Below are 16,779 nucleotides of genomic sequence, written 5' to 3'. Positions count from 1 at the left end.
TACTACTTCCGGTCGCGGCTTCTGGACTTGTGCACTTGGAGCGGAGGGAGCAGACGGAGCGGACGGACCAGAGGGAGCGGCGGCGGCAGGAGCAGGTAAGTTAGGTCTGTGTATGTACGTGTTTTAGTGTGTGATTACTACTGTATCTAAGCCTACTACACTGTGTGTTAGCTCAAAAAATGGCGACACACAGTGTAGGAGGTTTGACCGTTCAATCCCCTCCTTTCTCCTGGCACTAGCCAGGAGAAAGGAGGGGGGATTCTGTGAGCTCACTAGAGCGAGTGTGTATTCTCAAATTTTGCAACATAAAGCAATATGGTTGCTTTACCGCATGCCAATGCTGCAATTTTGGGAATTGCTCCATCTAGTGACAAGCACTGGGAAATGTTATAAATTAGAATCTAATTTATAATATTTCCTGACTCGTGAAAAAATTAAAAAAATGAGGACAATGTTTAATCACTTATACACTAACTGTTTATACTAAAACTGTTTACCGAAAACAGCTAAAAGCCACAGCAGAAAAAAAAATCCTCCGACTCCCATTGAAATCAATGGGAGGCGGTCTCGGCCATTTTTTGCCGTGGATTCCGACACTGTTTCAAAAATCTCTGTGTGAAATGGGCCAAATATTTCAAGACAAATCCTACAACCGAGCACACACTAAGCACAATATATACTAGTCCTTCTCAAGTAATTAAAATATCATCAAAAAGTTAATTTATTTCAGTAATTCAATTCAAAAAGTGAAACGCATATATTATATAGATTCATTACACACAGAGTGATCTATTTTCAGCATTTTCTTTTAAATCCATTTGTCTCCAGGTAGATTTTTATCTATTGTGTAGCTGTATTTCGGACTGTTTTCTATTGGAATCTGTAGATGTTGACTTTTTACCACCTGTCCCCGAAAATTTCGAACACAATCCTCATTGTAAAAAAGTGGTTTGTCGGATTACTTGACATTTCGGCTGCATATAACTTTTTGTTGGCCAAAATAAAATTGGATGGTTCATATAATTCTTTTTGTATTATGAAGATACAGTTTGTTTTTTCTCAGCGGGTACTCTTAGGCTTCTCTCACACTACCATTAGTATATGTTTACCTCTCTTCCGTCAGATGAAGAGAGGATCGAACTATTAAATGGAAAGCAACGGTTCCGTTAGAATTACCATTGATTTCAATGGTAATTCTCTTGTTTCATTTGCTTTCAGTTTGTCTCCATTCGCTAGGTTTCCGTTTCGGTTTTTTTTTTGTTCACAAAAACAAAAGTTCTGCAGACTGCACTTTTGCTTCCGTCAAAAAATAGAAACCTAGCAAACAGAGACAAACAGAAAGCAACTGAAACAAAAGAATTACCATTAAAGTCAATGGTAATTCTAACGCATCCGTTGCTTTCCGTTTAATCTTTTGATCATCTCTTCCTCTGACGGAAGAGAGGTAAATGTATACTAACGCTAGTGTGAACTTAGCCTTAGCAGCGCTGACTTCCAATGTTATTTTCTCCCCAGTGATCTTGTTTTGATTAAATCTGTACACAGGGTTATTCATCAGGCAACGATATTGCTGATTGCCGGTTCTGCATCTTAATGAATATCCTCTCAAGTCTGTTATTTTACTTTTCTCATTTAGACAGATGTAGTTTATGGATTTTCTTATGGGTAATGTTAATTTGTATTCTCTTGCATCTCATTATTGCATGCTGCATCCTTTACTGATAAATTACTAGTTGAGCTTTTCAAAAAATACTGAAGCCATCACAGATGTGTTTATGGTATATTTAGATGACACATTTTTTAAGAATTATCTCCATTGAATTATTATCTTATTTGTTTTATATACTACAATATATGTATGTCAGTGTCTCCATAAATCTTAACATAGGAAAGATACGAACGTTGAATTTTTCACTTTATGTAATTTACATCATCCTTCCCTATAAAGCGATATTAGCAGTTTGGGAGGCGAAAATGTGATGACAGACAACCTTTTAAGATAATATAATTTTCGGAAAAAATAAGCACAGATTAGAAATAGACATTTTGTGGCACTTTGACATAGTGTATTTCAGTATTGCATAATTATGACACGTAACATAAACGTGACAAAAGTGTCCATCTATGAAGGTCCATGGGCTTAAAGACTGCTGCTCAAAAGAGTGCTTGGGCCCATTTCATTATAAGAATCGGTGGGGGGTCCCACCCCCATCAATGAAGACTCTGAATATATTTTTATGACATTACGTTTTACAAGACGTAAGGTGTTTCAGTTATCCATAATAGATTGCTTGAGATGGGTAATTGACATGTATTATTTTGACCATATTTAGATTCCCCTTCACAACAATTCTCAACTACTTCTTATAGGTTAATTCTTGCCTTCCTGTGAGTTAGTGCTACATTTTAAAAGGATGTACTAGACTAACTACAGAATTTTGTCTTTCAAAAAGTCAGTGAACACCAGGTCAGACAGACCTTTGCCTGTTTCAAAGCTGCCTTTTTTATTTGGGAAGATTGACCTGTAACAATAATGGTGCCACAGTTTTCGCATATCCTGAAAACGGCTCTGTGATTAGGATTTCATAAATCTCATATAGAAACATCTGCCTACTCCAATAGTTTATTACTTTGGCAAACTCAATACTGTCTTAGATGTTTTTATGAGCTGTGCTAGATTTTTGGGAAAAAATATTTTACAGATATTACTTAATTTAATTCCTGTTTTTACATATGCCTTAACTGTTCTATGCTACGGTATTCATACTGTAAATATTCATTCTTGTTTTATCACAATGATCTGTGCAATATTACATAGTCAGCACGGCTGTTGCACCACAGGCCTCTCTATCAGTGTTTTGTGTATATTCATATCCATTCCTACAGTGTCTGCTGTGTGAACCGAAAGTCACTTTCACTATGCGCTCCTATGAGATTCACGTTGAGCATCTCATAGAAATGCATAGTAAAAGTGGCTCTCGGTCCACACAGCAGTTGTTGGGGGAATTGGGGGTCACTTGACATAATGATGGCTAGGAACGGCAGAGACTGTTTCGCAATAAAGCGCTCGGATTACCTCCCCTACCTTTTACCAGGTGTACTTTCCAAACGAGGGCCGAGATACAAAAAATTAATTAACTGGCGTGCTGCTTTAAGCTTTATTGAAATGAAACATTCTTTAAGGGAACCTGTCATGTTAAATATGCAGTTTGATCTGCCAGCATAATGTTATGCAACAGGATTTGCTGAGAAGATTAATATAGAATTTTGTAAGAAAAGATTCAGTAGAACTTGTAATTTATTCATTTAAATTCCTGCTCATTCTGGGCTTAGGGGTCCAGTGGGCGGTCTAACCCACTGAGTGGCAGCTCTCTCTGTATCTACAATTATACAGGGAAGGATGTCAATCACTGGTAAGACCGCCCACTGGACTCCTAAACCCAGAATGAGCAGGAATTTAAAAGATGAAATAACAAGTTATACTGAATCTTTTGCCATAAAACTGTATAATAATCTTATCAACTCCTCCTGCTGTATAATATCCGGCCTGCAGCTCAGACAACATGTACAACGTAATAGGTTACTTTAAGTTAATTTGAAGGAAAATGTAAGGCTGGGTTCACGCGACCTATTTTCAGATGAAATGGAGGCGTTTTACGCCTCGAATTACGTCTGAAAACACGGCTCCAATACGTCGGCAAACATCTGGCCATTACTTTCAATGGGCTTTACGATGCTGTGCTGACGACCTGTCATTTATCGCGTCGCTGTCAAAAGACGGCGCGTAAAATTACAGCCTCGTCAAAAGAAGTGCAGGACACTTCTTGGGACGTAATTGGAGCCGTTTTTCATTGACTCCAATGACAAACAGCTCCAATTTATGGCCGTCAAAGACTCCCCGCAAAACGCGAGTACATGCAATTACGTCTGAAATTCAGGAGCTGTTTTCTCCTGAAAACTGCTCCGTAATTTCAGACGTAATTGCAGTTATCGTGTGCACATACCCTTAGTCTGTTTATTACACCAACAAGGTATCATACGCATTACCATTGAAAATTACTTTGTTCCTTTCTTTGTTTCAGATACTCCTAAGAGAAGGTTGCAAAAAGATTTTAGTATCAGACTCACTGGCATTGTTGAAGAAAATGCACAGAACTCAATCCAGAGCTATGCTGGTTGATGGTATGTGTATAGTCACGGTATATTATTTTAGAAGATGTTATTTACTGAGTCGTTCTTTTTACCATATCTCTCCACTCTGCATTTTACTTACTCTTAACTTCTAATATTGGAAAGCAGTAAAAATGGTTTTGTCAAGCTCTGCATGTACATCCGGTTGTTATTGTAATCCTGTTAACATTCCAAACAATTAGAATACATCTGTATCTATTTGCAAAGCCTCTTGAATTGCCTGTGTATAGACTGTCGTCCTGATATTTAGAGAAGAGGCTTTCTTATCATACAGTACATAAATAAATACAGGTTTCTATTCATACACATAAGCAAATCACAAACCACTAAAAAAATATATATTCAAAGTCTACCTACAGAGGGGGAGAGCGCTCTGCCCATGTCTACTTCCCAGCTCCGCAACCACTCTGTATATAGAGTATGTTTATATAATAAAAAGAACGATGACTTTTCTTTTACATGTAGCATTATTTTATTTTGCAGATGAGAATATTTGTGAAGTTTGCTTGTCGACAATTCTTCCAACAGGTACCACTTATCTTTTGTAGTGTGACAATAAATGTTCTCTAAGGCCACATGCACACGACTGTATTTCTCAACTGTAATTACGGACCTATTCATTTTTATGGGCTACAGACACCTTTCAATATTTTTACCAATGAGTGTCCATGCCGTAGAAATTATAGAACGTGTCCTTTTTTTTGTCCGTAATTACAGCACGGACTCCGTATAGAAGTCTATGGGTGCTTCAGTAATTACGGATGGCTTCCGTATATGCGGATGATTTACGGATGACTATGATGGCTACAGGTCTGTATTTACCGACAGTATTTACGGATGGATGAAATCTACGGTCGTGTGCATGGGGCCTAACCTGTTTTTATCCTTGTGCACAAAAGGTGAAGCAGTGTATGTTAAAATATTTGTTGCTTTAAGAATCAATCATTTTGTGGATCGTTAATCTAATCTTAGAATAAAGAAATGGATATTTGATAATCCGTAATGTCACCAGTACAACACTTAAATGAACACTAACTTATCAAACAACTTATGCTAATCCAATAGTATACCTGAAATAGATCTACTTTGTAATTGACTTACTGTTAACATTTGTAGTTGTTTTATTCATTCAAATTCTGTGTGAAGTTATTGCCACTAGGTGCCTCCCTTCCTGTAATCTGCTGTCCACCCCCCATTGTCCAGCAAAATCGGTTTCTAGTTACAGAGCCAAGGAGACGGACTGTAGAAAGTGTGGGGTGTCTCTTAAGAGCCTGCCCGTAGAAGTCTAAAGAGGAGGAGGGGAGCAGGAGGAGGGAGCAGAGAGAAAGAGACACATACGCTGCCCATAGAAGTCTATAGTGAGGGGAAGGGGAGCAGGAAGAGGAAGCTGCTGCCCAAAGAAGTCTATGGGGAGGGGGAGCTGGAGGAGGGAGCAGGAGCAGAGTGAGTTATGTACGCTTTGGGCTACTGTGGCAGTACAACAATAATGACACCTTTGCAGTAGCTTCTCAGTAACTGATCGCCAAATTCAGAAAATGACCTATTGACTTTTGTGGAAGAGTGTTGTGGGCATGCTCTGTATCAAATGTAGAGGTTCCTGTGCAGGGAGTTGGAGAATGTGCTGAGTTCCTCCAATCACATATTGTTAATGGTGTGATCCTGTGTTATCAGCCTCCAGCTTTATAATAGACATGTTGCCTTTCATTGTAATCCTGACCTCTGATAATGAGATGACAGCTAACCCTGCAGCCATTGTACACATTACAAGCTGAAAACTGACTGGAAGTGTTAGCCTAATGTGGGGGCTCAGTAGGCAGTGTTGAAACTGCCATATTGCAAAACAAATATTGCTAAAAAAATAAAAATTAACAAAAAGTGTTATAAATATAAATGCTTCACATACAATAAAAATAATATTTCTACCCTAAACCTTTAAGTTTTTCGGTAGAAATGTTTTATCAAAGTGCTCTGCCTTGTTATAGGTATATTACATTTTTGATCAAATGTAGAAATTAAGACTGTCTGATTGTTACTGTACTATTCAATTGTTTTGCAGATTCTTCTAAGCCTCTTGGCGTGGTGGTATTCCACTGCAGGCACATGTTTCACAGAGAATGCCTGCCTGTTGGCAACACGGTAAGCAGCTATTATAATCTACTACACATCAGAAATGAATTCACATATGCCCATGGAAAAGCATGTGCTTCATCCTGGGACAGTATCACAAATACAGATCACATTGTAAAGGGAATATTAAATCACTGCAGAATTTCCATGAAGCCTTTGTTTCTAAACTTTAGTCTAGCCGTAATAGACATAATGGCGGAAATGTAATTGTGAATTAATGTGAGTTGGTTAAAGGGAGTCCGTCACCAGAACTTCCGTTTTGAACTAGCTTTATGCTAATATAGTTCATGCTAACCTGATTTTGATTTTAAATGTGTTTTCCTTTTTCCCCAGAGTGCCTGCTTTGCATTAAAAACATTCTTATTAAGCTTATGCAAATTAGCATTTTGGTGCAACGAGGGTGTGACGTCATCAGCGCATGCGCAGTAATGCCGATTACAACGGCGGACATAATGTTTATACTGCGCATGCGCCGACTAAGATGTAGGAAAGTGTGCGTGTGTTCACTACACTACAGGCCCAGGAGTGAACTCGCCGAGTACGCTGCCTGGCCCATATCAATCGCAGCAAGCAGAGAGGGAGGGGGGTTGAACAGGGCAATGACACGCTACCATTTTGGTTCAACAGACACGCCCTCGTTGCACCGAAATGCTAATTTGCATAAACATAATAAAAGTGTTTTTAATGCAAAGCAGGCACCCTGGAGAACAAGGAAAACACATTTAAAATCTGGTTAGCATGAACTATATTAGCATACTTCTAGTTCAAAACTAAGTTCTGGTAACAATAGTGCAGTCTACTACGCTATTGATTCCGCACCAAAAAACGCAAACCTTACGGAACGGAGACAAACTGAAACCATTTGCAATAGAAGCACTACTATTGTAATCAATGGTAATGCAAACGGAAGCTATGGTTTCCGTTTGCCTTTCTGTTGATAGGTTCTTCCGACGGACAGGTCTGACAGAACCCATCAACGGAACCTAGTGCTGATGTGAACAGGCCCTAACAGACATTAGAACACATTATTACAACAATGTTTACCTTAGGACTGTTACAAATAGTATAATCAAAAAGCTAAAATATGACAAAATGGATTTGTGAAGGAATATTCACGCGCGGGAGATCCGTCACTGAATTCTCTGCGACTCCAAATCAGATCTGCTCATCCAAAGGTTGTTTTATGGCATGAAACAAGATTTTTGGGACCCATTAAAAAGAATGGGAAAATCGCTGAAACATCAGCAATGATTCCGCCATGTGCGGACACAACCTATTGATGTAAAATAAGATCCTGTCTCTTTTTTAAACCATATAGGATACCAGTGGCCAATACCAACCAGTATACCTTCCGATATAGTAATAACCATCTTTGATTGCCACCACAGACCAGTCGTTATAACTTTCACCCACAAGTGACAGGCTATATTAAAGATACTAAGCATGTTATATTTGCCCTATGCAACATCAAAGGGTTTCAACATTTTGTCTGGATGATGGCGGATGTCACATCTATATATTGTGTCATTCCCCACACTTTGACCATTACAGCCCTACAATGGTTTTTGACAGAAAATGGTCATTATTCAGACTCAAACTTCAGGAATTTTTGTGTATGGCTGTACATTATATTCTTAACCACAATTATTTTATACTGCAGGTCAATTTTACCTGCAGGTTACAGGCTAATTTTTTCCTGTACTTGCAAATATATACATGGTTCACTGTGAAAAAAACCTTTGGCTTTCAATCTGACAATCCTGCTTTTTCCACCTATATAATTTGGTATGGGCGCTACATAGATGGCCTCCTCATCTAGGGGGTCCTGTTGTGGCAATTCCAAATTTTATTTTGTACCTGAATGCTAATTATTTAGTTTTCAGTCATTCACCACCATCCTAAAATTACACTTTTAGATCTATGTCTGTTTACAGAAAATAATATCATCACTAGGTCATTTTTATAAAGGAAACCACAGGAAATACTATAATATATCTACATACAGATGTGAATATAAAAAGATCTAAAACATCATACAAAAGTATATTTCCCTTTTGCATAACAAACCGTAGTACAAGAACCAGGTAAGTTTTCAAGGTGCCACTCCTGTAATGATGCCTGCAGGTGAGGTCTCTCCTCCCTCATTAACAATCATGGAACAAACGAGAAAGTGCAATCTTTTTGCACATAAAAAACTTTTTCCCTTTATCAATCCAGTACAAAGATACAATGTTCACCATAAATGTGATAGTCCCAGCAGTGGCTTAGATTGCCTGATTTCAAATAAAGTCCATATTCACATGGAGAGACAACGCTGGAGGAGAACAGGCTTTAATTCATGCTGAAAACGACGTTTCGGGAGACTGCCCTCTTTTTTTGAGAAAGTGGGCCGTCCTCCAAAACATTAATTTAAGTATAAGAAAAATTCAACACGTCCTGCAAAAAAATTTGCCCTCATACGTCTTTGTCAATGGAAAAATAAAAAAGTTATGGCCTTCAGAACGAGGTGATGGAAAAACAAAATAAATCGCTGCATCCTCAAGGCCCAAAATAGCTGCGTCCTTAAGTGGTTAAAGAGGTTTTCCTAACTAAACAACAATTTCTCAGAAGAGAGTCGCCTTGGCAATCGGCTGATCGCTTCGGGTCTGGATCTAACCGTCTGCAATGAGCTGTTAGAATCACGGGAGATTTTGTGCGTCTGCTGCAGGGGTAGTAATACATGCTGGCCATTTCTCGTGCTCTCTGGTCTGGCTCATGAAGGGGTGTCCTGGTGTTACCCCTCCCTCTAAAATATCTATATGCTCTAATAGGGCATTTAACAGACGTTTTCCTAATGGGACAGACAACCCCTTTTAGTCATGGTTTTGAAACCTGACTACACCTGTCCTTATACAAAGAGTAAGGATAAAAATTCCTTCACTTGGCCTAGAAATGCTGGTTATCCAGCAGAAGATAAATTCAGTCCCAATACTGGCAGTTTTTCCATTGGTCCCAAAGGTTCAGTCCGCTAGGACCCCTTCAAATCATGATCGCAGATTTATGGCTTGTCTAATAACATACAAGATAAGCCTTTTAGTGGAAGCCCATCCACAATAAATGTGTGCAGTGAGAAACCCCTCATACCTTTTATTGTTCATAAATTAATAAATACAAAGTAGTACAAATGTACTGATGTCTCTGGAAATAGAATGTTATATTTAAGAATAATATATGTTAGGATGTTTATAGTTTAGTAGAAAAGCATTAGCAGGCAATAATTGATTTTTTTCTTCCTTTCTAGATGTACCATGCTTATTTCTGTAACATCTGCAGTGCAAAACACCGTGGTCCGGGGAGTGCAATCTTAGACATGAAAAAATAGCTTGAAATAGATGCAGAGATTTCCTTATTTCTGCCAACTCCCTATGATGATTGTGATATGTATTATTTTTCTGTTTCTCTATAAATTTACTTGTGTTGACAGGAAGGGATAAAGCCGCTTACAATATATTAGTTGTTTTTCTGGAAGAAGCTACTACCCATGCAGAGCATATGGTTGTATTAAATTTCTGTTACACATTAAAAAATAATGTCCATTCTTGGGGGGCGTGGCTTGGATGCAGACCGAGACGGACGCTTCTGAGTGAGCTCCGTCTTAAAACCTCAAGCGACTGTCTATTAAAGCTTACCCGAGGCCAGGGTTCGACTGTTCTTCGCCGCTTAGCCCGGTGGCAACGATGATGACACGGAGGAAGGGGAATAAGTCCGGCCCGAAGCGGCTAACGGACTTCTTTTCCACCCGCAGCACGAGGAAGGAGGACTCCCAAGATGGCGCCGGCTGCAGCTTCTCTGGAGAGACGTGTGACAGAGGATCGGGACTGGCGTCGCCCTCGGATTCTCCCGGTGAGTCTGCACACTCCCCGGAATGCCCGATGGTGGCCAGCCCGAGACGCAGGGACAACCAGCTGCTCTTTTCCCCTAGCTCCCCACTGACACCGGCGGGACGCCACGTGCACATGGCGGCTGGGAGACAGCAACAAGAGGAGGACGATCTCCCCCCTGGTAACCAGGTTTTCCAAAGGGACTAGATCCCATCTGTCATTTCCTTGCAAGAGGATATTTTACTTGCGGAGGGTGACCCGATTTCTAGCCTCCCCACTACAGACCAGGCGGCATCGGAATCTTTTATTAAAGGCCTAGTGATGGCCCTGAGGGGGTCCCTGCAAAAGGATTTAGCAAAGATTACTGCTACGCTACACACTAACATAGAGGAGTTAGGCTCCAGAGTGGATCATGTGGAAAGGAAAATGGGGGACTTCACTCAGGCACATAATGACCTAGTGGATGCACACTATACTTTAGAGGAAGAGGTGGAAAGTATGAAATCTAAGATGGCGGATATGGAGGATAGGAACAGGAGGAACAACGTTAAATTTCGGGGCATTCCTGAATCCGTCTCTCCGGCTGACCTCCTATTGTTCTTGCAAAAGCTGATTAAATCTCTCTTACCACATTCTTCGCCTCAGGATCTGATCATAGACCGGGCACACCGTTTGCCTAAACCTAAAGCTTTACCAAGAGATGTACTTTCTCGCATACATTTTTTCCATGTCAAGGAAGCCTTAATGTTTGCAGCGCGAAAAGCCCAGAAACTCCCAGACCCGTATGACGGGGTACATCTTTATGCGGATCTCTCACAAGTCACACTTCAAGCTAGAAGGAATTTCCTGCCTGTTACCCTCTCGCTACGGAACAACAAGATACCGTATAAGTGGGGGTTCCCTACGAAGCTTTTGGTCAGGAGGGAGGATCGTATGCATGTTCTTCATAAGCCTGCGGATGGTATTCAATTGCTGAAGGAATGGGGGTCCCGATGTCCGACATACCTGTGAAACCCTCACCTAGAGGTCCGTCCAGAATTTCTCCGGATTGGCGGGGTCAGGCTGACTCTCGCTGAAGGTACTTTGTGCTTGAGATTATGAGGTTGAGTCTCTTCAGGCCGAACTTTCGTCCCCAGATATCTTTACAGGATCGTTGAGATCTTCTAGATCCTGTGGTTTTCATATTTCTTCAGGGACTGTTATATCCCTGACACATGTGGTTAATTTTGTTGTTCAACTATTCCCTGTTTTCCTCCCATACATGTTACACCAAGTGTATATTCTCCGGTACGCCTACAGATGGTGATAAGTCGGGGTTATTGCAGATTGCATATGGTATAATGCTCATTAGAAATTTTGATAATGGCGGTTAAAATAGTTTCACTGAATGTAAAGGGATTGAATAGTCCATTTAAAAGATCCTCCGCCTGGAAAGAAGCCCGAAGTTCTAGAGCAGATATTCTGTGTTTACAGGAGACACATTTCCAGAAGGAGCAGTGCCCTTCTTTTGTTAGTCCAAATTTCCCTCATGTTTTTATGGCTAATTCTGATAGGAAAAAAGCGGGGGTCTTGATTGCAGTCAGAGATACTTTGGATTTCAAGCTGGTGGATTCATTGATTGATGTGGGGGGGAGATTTCTTTCTCTGGTGTGTTCTATCAATGACTCTTTGATAACGTTAGTCAATATCTATGCTCCTAATGCCTCACAGATCCGCTTTCTGAACAAAACCATGCGGAAAATTCGCAAGATCCAAAAGGGTCAACTCATCCTTTGTGGGGATTTTAATGTAGTTCCAGATAGAGTTATGGACACCACCAGCAAGAGCAAGAGGTCTCTCCCTACACTCTCACCGTGGACTCAGAAAGAAGACCTTTATGATGTGTTTAGATGCCATAATGTTTTGTCCAAGGAATTCACTTTCTACTCTTCCTGCCATCACACTTTCTCTCGGATCGATGTATTCCTAGTAGATAAATGGTTGCTGCAAGCAGTACATAAGGCAGAGATAGGGGTGATCACGTGGTCAGACCACGCTCCTATTTCCATGCAGATAGCGTTGGCTCCCTGGTCTCGTCCCTTTAGGAATTGGCGCAACAACACCTTCCTCATGGCCCTTACTAAATATAAGGGGTATATTTCCTCTCAATTACAGGAATATTTTGATCTGAATGACTCCCCAGAGGTTGACCCCTTTATCCTATGGAATGCCCATAAGGCAGTTATGCGAGGACTCCTGAACCAGCAGAGCTCGCACTATTATAAACAGAAACGGGTTAATACGGACAAGGTCCTGGAACAGATCAAAGCTCTGGAGACCCAACAAAAATCCTCCCCTTCGGACACACTAAATGATGCGCTGACCAAACTTAGACAGGAGCTTAGGAGGCTGCTTATAGCGGACTTTGATAAACATTTAACCTCGCTCCGCATGACCTACTACACCTCACATAATAAGGCGGGCAAATATATGGCGACAAGGGTTAAACTGAAACAGCAAAAGAGCAGGATTCCATTCTTAGCGGCAGAAGGTGGGGATTCTAAGATTTCGAACCCTCAAGACATTGCAGACAGATTTAGTTCGTTTTACGCTAAGCTTTATAATTTAAAAGAAGACCCTGCCACGTCTCACCCTACTTTAGAGACCATAGATGGGTTTTTGGACAAGTTACAGCTGCCCAAGATAACCCCTCTACAGCTAGACCAACTTAATGCCCCTATTCTGACAGAAGAGGTGACCAGAGTAATTCGGATGGGTAAGCAACATAAGGCCCCGGGACCGGATGGGTTCTCCTCCGAATATTATAAACTAAATGAGAAGGTATTAGCCCCTTACTTGGCGCAAATTTTCACCGCTGCAATGGCCAAGGGCAGCCTTCCCGAGGAAATGCTGCAAGCGACCATAGTAACCATCCCTAAGCAGGGGAAATCTCCTACGCTGCCAGCTAATTTTAGGCCCATATCCTTGCTGAACTGCGACACCAAACTTTATGCAAAGATACTGGCCCAACGCCTTTTGACCATACTCCCTACCATAATACATAATGACCAGGTGGGGTTTACGAAAGGCCGACAAGCCCCAGATGGCACCAGACGCATCATCAACCTGATCTCCAAGGCAGAGATTAGCCGGACGCCTTCTCTTCTCTTCACACTGGATGCGGAGAAGGCGTTCGATAGGATTCATTGGGACTTTGCCTTTGCTACCATGCGAAGGTTCGGTTTCTCTGGTTCCATTCTCACTGCGATAGGTGCTCTATATTCCTCACCCTCAGCTAGGGTCTTGGCTAACGGGATGATGTCCAGACCATTTAATATCACCAATGGCACCAGACAGGGATGCCCTCTCTCGCCCTTACTGTTCACTATGGTTATGGAACCAATGGCGGAAATGATCCGAATGGATTTGTTGGTGCGAGGGATTTCAGTAGGGCATCGACAGCATAAAATAGGCTTATTCGCTGATGACGTAATTTTGACCCTCACAGACCCATTGACATCTCTTAGAAGAGTATCGGAAATTCTGGAATGGTTCAGTAGGGTCTCGTATTATAAAATTAATGTGTCCAAGTCTCCGATATTGGGATTATCAATCTCCACAAGACTGTGCCAGGACATTCAGAAAGAATTCTTGTATGGTTGGGTAGACGTGTCGATCCCTTATCTAGGTATTAAATTATGTTCCAATACCTCTAAACTGGCACATATTAATCTTCTTCCTTTATATGATAAATTGCAGGGGGAACTTCAGCGTTTGTCAGACACAGAACCGTCTTGGATGGGACGCATGGTCCTATATAAAATGTTAATTCTGCCCAAGATACTATATATTTTTAGAACAGTTGTAGTCCCTATGCCTAGGCCCCTTCTTTGTAAGCTACAAGATCAGTTGATGGGATTTATTTGGAACAAGGGGAAACCACGGGTGGCTCGGCAGCGTCTCTATGTCCATAGACGGAGGGGGGGCATGGGGGTCCCGAACTTTGAAGCGTATCATGCAGCTATAGTGGTACGTCAATTGAGACACTGGTGTCTTCCATTCACAGGCTCTAGTTGGCCTACGATTGAACGCCATATGATTGGAGATATCCCTCTCTCCTCGTTACTGTTAGCTCAGGCGAAGTTCCCTAAAAGCTTGATTCCGCGTTTTCCTACGGTGACCGTTTCTATCCAGGCATGGAAAGCAGCCCTAAAAACAATACCCCCCGCCGCTCCTACCCGCACGATCCTTCTACCGGTGGATACCCTGGAACTTCTGGTTCCTAACCTAAAACTGGAGAACTGGGACGCCTGGGGGATAGCGACACTACCCGATTTGTTTAGTAATGACACTATAAAACCTTTCTCTGAGCTATGTGCGGAATTTGGAATCTCACAGACAGATCTTTTTAAATACAGGCAGGCTAGACATCTTCCATCTAGATCGCATGCGCAGGTACAGATTCCATCTGGGCTATATGACTTGATCTTCAAGACCGTCACGGGGGAATCTAAGTTAACTCAAGCTTTATATGATATAATTCTGGGAGACGTGGCAGCCTCCAAAACCCCGCAAATGGCAAAATGGGAAGAGGATTTGGGGTCCACATATGATGTTGAGGCATGGGAAAAAGCGATTAAGTGGACGTTGAGGTCCACTATGAACTCGAATCTCCTGGAAGTTTTCCACAAAATACTTTTAAGATGGTACTATACTCCATTCAAATTGTCCAAGATATACCCGACCTCTAGCCCCTTGTGTTGGAGAGGTTGCGAGAAGGTTGGGTCATTATTTCATATTTTTTGGGAATGCCCAGTTATTGCTCCACTGTGGAAAGCGGTGTTTGATTTACTGTCCACATTAGTGGGTACCCAGATGGAACTCAGTGCAGCCTTAGCCCTTCTCTCCTTGGACATAGATGCTGTAGTGCCGCCCCAAAGAGTTATCGTGTCCCACATATGTCTCTCGGTAAAACTTTTATTGGCTAAACGTTGGAAAACTAATGTAGCTCCCTCTATGCGGGAAGTGATTGACAGTGTTTCATCTCATTGTGGGTACGAGAGGCTCTTTGCACTTCGTCTTAACAAAATGGAGCGCTTCAAATCCCAATGGCGAACGTGGATAGACAGGTTCCCTTGCTGAGCAATATAGTCCACAGAAGACGGTGATTCATGGGAGATGTATTGTTAAAGGTACTACAAAGTTGTACTAATCAATGTATACTTGGTGTGTATCCTGGTTTCCCCCACCCTCCCCGGTTGATTTTTTCCTTCTGTCTTCCCTTCCCCCCTCCACAGGTCACTTCTCAATTGTTGATCTGCATCACATAGGTACTTCCTTGCAAGGAAATTCTGTACCAATTGTATTATCTGTAACCTGTGGTTTCTTTGATAAACTAATAAAAAAAAACAATGTTTTAAAAAAAATAAAAAATAATGTCCATTCTTGATTGTTTTCACTTACCTACCTTAAAGGGAACCTGTCACCATCATTTCACCTATTAAACCAGCAATACCTGGAAGTGGGTGAAAAATCATCTTCATGTTACTTATAATTATCTTCTAAGTAGGCTATGTACATTTAGTTTTCTAGTGTCATATGCTAATGATCATAAAAGAGTCATATCTTCGTTTGAAAAGAGTCATATCTGCATTCCTTAAAGGTAACCTGTCACCAGCATTTCACCTATTGAACTTGACTTATCCCTCACTGGCCGCTGCTATCAAAAGCTCATTGCCGTTATCCCCTCTCCTAAACTCCTCCTCCGACTGTAAAGAACCGTTTGCAAATATTTAGTTATTTTTATCGTAATAATCCGGTGTCCCTTTGTGCGCACACACCAGAAGACGACATCAATGCACAAGCGCGGGATTTTGTGTGCTGGGGAAAGGCGAGGAGCTGTCAATCAAAAGTAAGGAGGCGCGGTAAAGTCGGAAAGACTTGAGGAATGAAGATATGACTCTTTTCAAATGAAGATTTTACTCTTTTCAAACGAAGGTTTAACTCTTTTATGCTCATTAGCATATGGTGTGGGAACACTAAAAAAAACGGAATACTAAAGCTACAGAGCAAACTAAGAAGACAATTATAGGTTATATAGAAATGATTTTTCACCCACTACCACCAGGTATTGCTGGTTTAATAGGTGAAATGGTGGTGACATGTTCGCTTTAAGCCTTTCCGAGTTAACCCCACCTCATTACTTTTGATTGACAGATCCTCGCCTCACCCCCAGCACACGCAAAATCCTGCGCTTGCGCATCGATGTCCTGTTCTTGTGCATGCGCACAACGGGACACCATAGCGTCGCATGGGCAGTAACTAGATTTGAGGCCCGGACGAAACAGGGAAGGGCATCGGACAATAAATGAGGGGCGCATGCGCGCTATCTCAGACGGGATTTTGGCATTCACGGTGGGCCAGTTTTCGGCAGTGGGCGGGCATAAGAAGAGGAACGTACGAGACAATTACCATAAAAGGCGCAAAATATTTGCAGACCGTTATTTACAGTCGGAGGAGTTTAGGAGAGGGGATAACGCCAATGAACTTTTGACAGCAGCGGCCAGCGAGGGGTGAGTAGAGTTTAAAGGAAAGGTGTCGCGGAAAAAAAAAAATTTTATAT

The 16,779-nt window shown here is 41.4% G+C and overlaps 1 protein-coding gene across 3 annotated transcripts in view; it reads left to right on the top strand.

Moving 5' to 3' along the window:
* VPS41 (VPS41 subunit of HOPS complex) overlaps nt 1-9,887 on the top strand; it is a 299,363-nt gene extending 289,476 nt beyond the window's left edge. For all 3 annotated transcript variants that reach the window (XM_075826930.1, XM_075826929.1, XM_075826932.1), the window contains 4 exons: nt 4,083-4,182; nt 4,675-4,719; nt 6,248-6,327; nt 9,599-9,887. In XM_075826930.1, coding sequence (XP_075683045.1) covers nt 4,083-4,182; nt 4,675-4,719; nt 6,248-6,327; nt 9,599-9,679 — 306 coding nt within the window. In that variant the 3' untranslated portion in view covers nt 9,680-9,887. The remainder of the gene's footprint in view (nt 1-4,082; nt 4,183-4,674; nt 4,720-6,247; nt 6,328-9,598) is intronic.
* Nucleotides 9,888-16,779: the final 6,892 nt, after the last annotated feature.

Source organism: Rhinoderma darwinii, chromosome 5 (genome assembly GCF_050947455.1).
Source record: "Rhinoderma darwinii isolate aRhiDar2 chromosome 5, aRhiDar2.hap1, whole genome shotgun sequence".
NCBI classification, from domain to species: Eukaryota; Metazoa; Chordata; class Amphibia; order Anura; family Rhinodermatidae; genus Rhinoderma; species Rhinoderma darwinii.
This window is presented reverse-complemented; position numbering and strand designations above follow the sequence as displayed.